The sequence below is a fragment of the Emydura macquarii genome, unplaced genomic scaffold (assembly GCF_026122565.2).
Source record: "Emydura macquarii macquarii isolate MOO-44397 ecotype Brisbane River unplaced genomic scaffold, CSIRO-AGI_Emac_v2 contig_2751, whole genome shotgun sequence".
Classification (NCBI taxonomy): Eukaryota; Metazoa; Chordata; order Testudines; family Chelidae; genus Emydura; species Emydura macquarii.
Window position 1 is genome coordinate 40419 of NW_027132888.1, and position 9248 is coordinate 49666.

At 46.2% G+C, this 9248-nt stretch overlaps 1 protein-coding gene across 1 annotated transcript; it reads right to left on the reverse strand.

The window, feature by feature from the left end:
* Positions 1-3556: 3556 nt before the first annotated feature.
* On the reverse strand, positions 3557-4793 carry LOC137165111 (olfactory receptor 52P1-like; the record flags this gene model as incomplete). The annotated part of the gene is made up of 2 exons (XM_067566203.1): positions 3557-3612; positions 3951-4793. Coding segments are annotated over 2 exons (899 nt in total), but the record flags the coding sequence as incomplete, so codon positions are not given.
* Positions 4794-9248: the final 4455 nt, after the last annotated feature.

The following is a 9248-nucleotide window of genomic DNA, read 5'->3' on the forward strand; positions in this document are numbered from 1 at the left end:
AGGGAAGTTTAGGTTGGACATTAGGAAACACTTCATAATTGTCAGGGTGGTTAATCACTGGAAAACATTGCCTAGGGAGGTTGTGAAACCTCCATCATTGGAGATTTTTAGAGCAGGTTAAACAAACACCTGTCAGGGATGGTTTAGATGTTACTTAGTCCTGCCATGAGTGCAGGGGACTGGACTAGATGACCTCTCGAGGCTCCTTTCAGCCGTATGATTCTATGATTCTATATGCAGACTGTCATTTTAAAATGTTTTTATTCTCTCATGTGATGCTTTCTTCCTACATTCAGATTAAACAATACTTTGGTTCAGGAAGGCTGGCTGGTCACTGCCCACCACAGGTCACAGACTCCCAAATGGAAGAACCAGAGAGATGGAACCTGCTGTTGCTGGGCAGACCAAATTGACTCACTCTGTGCTTCAGCCCAGGACCCAGCCTCAGGGTGCGAGAATGGTGGGATTCCACCCCAGGAGAGGGAAAGGGACGAGGCTGACATCTGGCACTCAGAGACCACAGATGAGGCAGAGATGCAGGATGTCCTGTAACTTTCAGAGGGTTCTACAGGGCAGAAATGCTGGAGCCCTCATCCAGTCAGGAAATAGAAATATTCCAATTGCTTTATCTGACCTTTTACTGCAAAGCAACACAGCTCTGAATTCCTGCGTTCACAGTCAAGCCGGAGAATAAAAGCTTTGAACATGGATTCGCTCATTCAACTTTGAGGAGCAAATAAACCTTAAGTGATTTGCAAACTACTCACTGATATTGCATGGGCTATTCTACATCGCAGAGCACACTGCAACTCTGGAAATGGGACCTATTGAGAAATCCTGACTCGGGGCATTGGGGTTTTCACACTCCGAGCTCCCTTTGAATCTGGGGTTTCTGTGTCCCTGGAATGATCCCCCATGGACCATGGGCACATGGAGTGGAGGGTCCCTCAGCTGCCTAGTGCTGCCTGCTCTCCAGCCCCTGTCACTGATTCACACCCACAGCCCAGCAGAGTCAGCTGCTGCTGCACAGAACATCTGCCCATCTCCACAGCTGGCAGCCTTTACCCTTCCCTTGGTGTTTGAATGATTTAAAGACAGAGAAACCTGCCAACGTACCCAATGCCTGCGTGAAGGGGAGCAGCTCCCCACAGAGATCTGCACTGTAAAGGAGAAGGAGTCAGCAGAGAGCTTGCACGGGCAGCAGGCAGTGTCTGCTCAGACAGGCTACAACTGTCCTCATGAAGCAAGTTTCCCAATTTCCTTGTAGGCCACTTGACCACCTGGGACCCTCAGCTGATTGGTTCAGTGTGTGCCAGCTTTAACCCGTCACGGCCAGTGGCAAACTGCAGGAAGCCCAATCACAGGGGATGCTCGGTGATGCCACCAAACTGGACAGCAGCACAAGTCTTGCCGCAGGCTCTATTCTTGCAATCCAAGCTGTCAGCACTGTGCATACGGCTCAGAGAAGTCCAAAGTCTCCCTTGAGGGTGGCCGACTGATACCAATGTTGTTGTTACAGAAGTAATCTCACTGCACTACAGTAAATCAGACTAATAAAATATATTATAGCTTTGTAGGGTCACATTTCTCCCCAGCAGCCCCCTTTCCCACATTGCAAACCCAGGGTGCAGGCTGATTAAGGAAGTTTCCATACAGCTCCTATCCGTAATTTTCCCTCAGATTGTTACAATAAGGGACGTCCCTTCCCTTCTTCCTGAGGAATAAAGGGTGAGACCCAGCATCCATGGATCCCCAAAGTTACACACAGATCTCTCTGCTCCCCTGATAGCCAGGCCCTCCCAGTCATAATCTCTGTGCCTCCACAACTGCTCTAGGACCTTCTCCAGCTCCCTGGGTGCACAGGTTCATTGGAGATGTGCTACCGGGGTCTGTCACAGTAGCCACTGCCCACGGGATCTGCTGAAGGGGCCGTTGTAGGGATGAAGGAAGCTGCATGGAGATCTGAAGGCTGGATATAGTAGCTGGTGAGGTATAGACTGGGCGGGAGGTTTAGATCTTTCCAAACCCAAATGCAACCATAGACTCAGTCAGTGCAACTTTCATTTATGAGGAGAGGGAAAAAAATCCTCCAATTTCTCTTGGGGATCGAGGCAGCTGCGGCTGGGGAGGGCCATGGCAACTGAAATTACAGAGAGAAATAATCAGTTTTCTATGAAAAGCCACCCCCAAAAATGGATGAAAAGGAAGCATTTTACCATGGCTCAAAATTTTGGGTGGGGTAAAATCCTCAGTTTTCCAACCAAGCTCTAGCTCAAACCATGAGACTCTCTAACTTGTGTTAGCGGACCACACACCTCTGGTCACCCAGAGCTGGGTGTCGTAACAGTGGAGCCCTTCTCAGTTGGCCTCATGGAGGAGCAGCCAGGCCAAACTGGGATGGTGCTCCAACCCCTTGTGCCCACTGGCAACCCCACTAACCCGTTCAGACTTGGCCTGCTGGCTTTCCTCAGCTTTAATGATACAACCAATGTTACAATTCCTGAGCACAGACAACAGGTACAATGAGCACAGAAGGAACGCCAGCCAGATGTGGGCTGCTTTGAGACCTGGGACTCCAATCAAGATGAAGGTGGAAGCATTGAAGCTGCTGCTGTTGAAGCTGACATGGGTGGGGTGTGATGCTATTGTCCAGCTGCCTTTACAGAATCATGGAATGAAAACTATCGTAGTTATCGGCATCAGACTGAGTGTTATCAGAATCAGTCCCTCAGTGTCTCTAGGGGGTTTATAGTCTGCAAATATTTCAGAATATTGCATCAGTAGTGGCACCTGTAGGCCCTCATATTGGAACAACAGACAGCCAAATGTCATGGGTGTTGCCATTTGGATGCCTGACAAACGTGATCTTAGAGTCTCCCCGGTCCCCTCCTCAGAGCATCTGAGCACCTTGAACGTATTCATCTTCCTGCCACCTCTATGAGGCAGGGCAGGGCTATTATCTGCTTGTGCATAGGCTCAGAGACACTCTGCAGCTTGCCCAAAGTCATACAGCGCAAGGGAATCGAACCCAGCTCTCCTGAAAAAGAGAGCAGTGCCCAAAACACAGGACCAGCCACCCAGCTGGATTCTCACTACCCCAGAGCTGCCCCACTGCAACTTGAGACCATTCCTCCAAGTTCTGACATCTGCTACCATTGAGAACAGCCTAGCTCCATCCTTCCAGGAGCCCCCTTCAGGCAGTTGAAGGCTGCTATCAAATCCCCTCTCGTTCTTTTCTTCGGCAAAATGAACAAGCCGAGTTCTCTCAGCCTCTCCTCATAATTCATGTGCTCCAGCCATCTCATCATTTTTGTTGCCCTCCGCTGGACTCTCTCCAATTTGTCCACATCCTCTCTGATGACCGATTTGGGGAGACTCAGGACTGGAAGGGATTGTTGGGGCCTGGTGGGTGGCAGAGTTGGCGACCTCGTGGTGGCAGAGAGGGGCAAAAGAGTGAAAGATGGAGAAGGGTGAGGAATGGTGAGAGTCAGGAACCATAGTGATGGAAAATGATTCTGAGAGTATATGAGACCCATCAGTGCTGGTGGTCAGGAAGTCATGGAAAGGCCGAGTGGCAGGGTGTGTGATGGTGCGCGATGATGGGTGACGACGCTGAAAGATAACAGGTGATAGTCAGAGAGAGCAGTGCTTGGTGATGGGGTGATAAGATATCGGGTATGAGGAATTTCTCAGACTGTGAACTGCCACACACCTGAGCTCAGCGAAATAGAGACAGAGCACCCTTGATTAATGTGGAGACATCCTTTGCTCCTCCTATCACACAGGTTTAAAGTCAGTGGCCCCAGGTAATCACATTCTGCAGGTGTATTTTCCCACTTTGTCACGAAGCTCTTTGGTTTTGACCCCATAAATGATAGGGTTGAGCATGGGGGGCACAAGGAGATAGAGGTTGGCCAAGAGGACATGAACGTGGGCAGCGATGCCCTGACCGAATCTGTGTGTCAGGGTAGAGAAGAGATAGGGAGTACAAGACAGCAGCAGCACACAGATGTGTGGTGTGCAGGTGTTGAGGGCTTTCCGGTGGGCATTTTTGGAGGAGATCCTGAGGACGGCCCTGATGATCAGCCCGTATGACACACCAATGAGTATCAGGTCTGACCCGATGACCACTAACAATACCACCAGGCTGTACATCTGGTTGACTGTGGTGTTTCCACACGAGATCTTCACGACAGCGATGTGCTCGCAGTACGTGTGGGGGATAATGCGTTTGGCGCAGAAAGGCAGCCTCTTCAGTAGCAAGGTCATGGGCAGAATCAAGAGCACAGCTCCCATCAAACACACTAGCCCTAGCTTAGCGATTCGTGCGTTGGTGAGGATGGTGGCATATCTAAGAGGATTACATATAGCAACATAGCGATCGAAGGCCATTGTTATGAGGAGGGCTGATTGTGTAACACCAAGCACATAAAGGAAGAAAATCTGGGTGAGGCAGCCGTCCACAGTGATGCCTTTGGAATGGAACCAAAATATGCTCAGTGTCTTTGGCACGATACAGGTAGACTGGCCAATGTCTGTGAGCGCCAGCATGCAGAGCAGCAGGAACATGGGTTTGTGCAGGGTCTGCTCTTTGCCAACAACAAACAGAACCGTGACGTTTGCCAAGAGGCAGATGATGTAGCACGTAGAGAAAGGGATGGAAATCCAGATGTGGGCAGCTTCCAGCCCCGGGATGCCATTTAGGATGAATGTTGATGGGTCGGAGGAGGTTATGTTCAAAGCCTCCATGAGAGGGTCGAGGCACCGATCTGGCTCAGAAATTATCAGGGTGCCTGTGGAGGGAGAGAAACACAGCGAGGGGGGTTAGGCACTTGGTAACAAATATCATGGTAAATATTTTATAGTTACTAACAATCTAGAAAGGGGGTGAGCAGTGAGGTGGCAACACTATTCCCATCTATTCGGCACTGGTGTGGTCACCTTTGGAGTATTGTTTCCAGTTTTTGGCCCTCCATTAGAGGAAGGAAGTGAACAAATTGGAGAGAGTCCAGCAGAGGGCAACAAAAAGGATTAGGGGTTTGGAGCACATGACTTATGAAGAGAGGCTGAGAGAACTCGGCTTGTTCATTTTGCCGAAGAAAAGAACGAGAGGGGATTTGATAGTAGCCTTCAACTTGCCTAAAGGGGGGCTCCTGGAAGGATGGAGCTAGGCTGTTCTCAATGGTAGTAGATGACAGAAAAAGGAGCAATGGTTTCAAGTTGCAAAGGGGGAAGTCTAGGCTGGATATTAGGAAAAGTTTTTCACTAGGAGGTTGATGAAACACTGGAATGGGTTACTTAGGCTGGTGGTGGAATCTCCACCCATAGAGATTTTTAAGACCTGGCTGGACAAAGCCCTGGCTGGGAGATTTAATTGGGGTTGGAACTGCTTTGAGCAAGGGGCTGGACTAGATGTCCTCTTGAGATCCCTTTCATCCCTAATTTTCTATGATTCTATGATTTGTAGATGGCACCAAATTATTTAGGCAATAGTCCGGTCAAGAGATGTCCTCAGAGGGTGATAATGAAGCGTAACGATAAGAGATGATGTTCAATGTCAACAGGTGCAACGTGCATGTCCATTGGGGGGAAAAACCTTTATTTTGCCTTGTTAACTGACAGGGTAAGCATGGACACCCGGCAGGAACTGAGCTCCCTACCGTTCTCATGCTTGAATACTTATAAAGTTTGCAGATCCCACAAAAATTGGGAGATGGTAAATAGTGAAGAGGATGGGTCACTGATTCAGAGCAATCTGGACTGGTTGGAAACCTTGGTCAAAGCAAACAATATGTGTTCTAATATATCTCTGTAGATGTATGTGTCTATGAACAAAGAAGGAAGACCATACTTAAACAATGGGAGACTCTATCATGGGAACAGTGAGTCTGAACAAGATTTTGGGAGCGTGAAGGAATAATTAGCTAAACATGAGTTCCCTGTATGAGCCTGTGGCCAAAAGAGCTAAAGTGATCCTGGGAGGATAAACAGGGGAATCTCACGTTGAGGTAGAGAAGTTGTTTTACCTCTTTTCTTGGCAGTGTGCATCTGTTTCTAGAATAATGTGTTCATTTATGGTGTCCACAATTAAAGTTGGATGTTGATACACTGAAGAGGGGTCAGAAAAGAGCCAGAAGAATCTTTAAAGATTTGAAATCCTGCCTTACAGTGACAGACTAAATAGATTGAGCTCTTTGAGTCTAACAGAGATGGTTTAGAGGTGAGTTGATAACAGTCTAAAAATACCCACATAAGTAAGAAATATTGAAGAATGAGCTTTTCAGACTAGCCTAAAAAGGTCTAACACCATCCAGTGCTTGGAAGTTGAAGTTAGATAAATTCTGACTATAAATAAGTTGTGCACTTTTTAAACAGAGAGATTAATATATTCTATTGGAGCAATTTACCAAGGGCCATGGCATACTTTCCATCACTGAGAATTTCTAAACCAAGTTTGATGTTTCTCTATAAGCTCTCCCTTTCCGTGTGCACCCCCCTCCTCACAGCCGCAACCCGCAGCCCTGCCACACAGTGATCCCACTCACCCAGGACCAACACCAGGTGCCGGACACACCACACAGTGACAGCTCGTACAAATATCTACACAGCCTGGGTTAAACTCTGGGTCTGGCTGCGGTGGGGAAAGGGAGGACAGAGGAGGAGCAGCCTTCACAGCCTGTCTGGAGGTGAATGGAACCCCAGCAGCTGCTCAGCGTGTGCAGGGAAGGAGAGTAGGACAGACTCGATGGGACAGGAAAGAGTGTGACTCACCCCAGGAGCTGTGCAAACAAATCAGATATAAATTCCTTGTTTCACTGTATAAGTGAGATACAGAGATATTTTTCCTTTCCTGTTGTGATAATGGTACAGAGCTGTTTAGTGGGGCATAAATGGACTCCATCTTGTTAGTTTCTTGAAGTGAGCTCTTTCCTGAATCTTGTACTAATGAACCTGAAAATATCTTGATAAATTCCCTTTGTGTGAGTGAGGAATGTATGTGCAGGGCATAAAAAGACACCAACCTAAACTGCTCTGACAACAGAAAGGGGAATAAAGACACCGACTGCCATCCTGCCCTTCAAGACCGAAGAATACCTAACAAGGACCCTAAAGTGCAAATTAATGACCCTAAAGTACAGAAGGATCCACCCTGGGAACAAAGAAAGTTCAGAAATAAGAAGCTCGTCATGCTTGCAGTTAGCTGGTAATTAACAACTATACTGAACCTAGAGACAGCATGACACAGCAAGGCCATAGACTGACATGAGAGCCAGCGAGTAACAAAGATGGGTAAAAACATGGAAACTTTGGGTCTCGTTCTGCAATTGTCACCTGGAGCATCGGATTCGCGACTGACAGAGGCCCGCCCACTGGTCACTATATCACAGCACCTTGCAGAGCTTTGTGAATGTATGTGTAAATATGACTGTTTTCTGATATTCTTACATGTACAATAAACGTGGCATAGTGCCTTGTCCCCCTGAATCAGATCCTGCCAGTCTTTTCGTTTACAAGTATAACATTTTGGTGGAGAATTATGAAAGTGGGGAGCATTGCAGTATCCCACGATTATTGTAAAAACTGGTGTGCACACCGCCGGCGTTAGTAAGGTTGGCATAATAGAGGAAGATCTGAACATTTGTTTGGTTATCCGCGAAAACAACCAAACAAGAACAGCTCTGAAGGATGCAGGGGTTTAGGTTTGGGTGTTATTGATATGAAAGAAATTGCTCTTCCAGGAGTTTTTTGTTGCTCTTCCAGGAGTTGCTATTATATATATGTACATATACGTTTTAGTGTCATTGTTAGTTGTTGTTCGTGTTTTACTGGGGAAAATGTTTAAGAAAACACAGCCTAGAAATATCCCCAAGGAAAAGCAGGAAGCGCTGCCTTTTGTACAATAACTTACACCCTTTAAGCAAGTTTCGCAAAGGTTTGGGCACAGCCCCAGGACACCAGAGCCACTGTCATTCAAGCCGGGATAGGGGCAGCGATGTGGGTTCAGATTGTCGGGCCCACGGAGCCCCACTTGTTACTGTCTGTATTATTCTTAGCTTAGGTTTTCCTTCTCTCTCCCTACCCTCCCGCCATCCTTCCCCCCCCCCCAGCACTTCTGTTTTTCTGAGATTTTGATGGAACGAACTTTGGACACACTTTGAAAGTAAAACTTTTTTTTTTTGACAAAGCATAGACTAAGGCAGCTGTGTTGCAAAGATGGTACTTGGTGGCTCAGGTTTGACAAGAACATTATGCCACCTTAAGAAATGAATAAAATACATTTGAATCAGCTCAGTAAAACACAGCGCTGTGAGTAAGAGAATGGAGAGGTTAAGATCACAAAACCATGTTGCCAGTGAAATATTAAAAGCTATGGCAGCCAAGAATAACATCATAATTCTAAGATATATTAAACTGAAGGCAAAAGTAAGTGATTGAAAGGAAAAGAGAAGAGTTAAGAGAATTGCAGTTGAAAGTTGTGGAAAGTGTTATAGGGAAATAATTCTTGGTTTCTTTGCAGCCATTCTGAAGGAAAAAATGGGCCCTTTTCCCCAAAGAAATGGTCTGTGAATCCTGACTGAAATAATTTGAATATGGATGATTTAGGTAAAATCCCTAATGGAAAAAAAGGGTTTCTTTGGAACTTAACTGCCTCAAAATGTATAAAATGAAATGTAATGTGTGTACATCTGTGTAAATAGAATTAGATCGGTGCAAGGAGAAAAAAATTGTGTGTGCAATGTGGAAACATGAAGTTTGTCACAAAGACAGTTTGAGCATGTAGCTGAAAGCTAAGAGGCAGTTAGGAATGAACTGACTGATAAGCATGGTCAGCAAGGCGTGGGCAAAAGTTTTCTCTGAAGCAAAATGAGATAAGTAAACTGCCCGACTGTCTCTTTCTTTTAACTGAAGTTGTATTTTTCAATTTTAACAATAAGCTATGCTCATGCCTTCCTTTGTAACCAAATATGGAAAGTTCCTTGTATACGTGACACTTAATGCATTTTGCTGTGTAACAATGACTTGGTAATAAGGCTATATAAAAACCGTCACACAACACGAATTAGGGGTGCAGTTCAGCTAACGCTGTTGCCCCAGGTAATTACCTTATTAATAAAGGTCTTTTCCATGCCCATCCAAACCAAAGTGAAGTCTGTGTTTTCTTCAACAGCAAATATATTGTGTAAATCTGTAAGGTTTTTAAGGACCTAAACTAATATTTCTGGGTTGTAAAATCCTGTTTTGTAAGT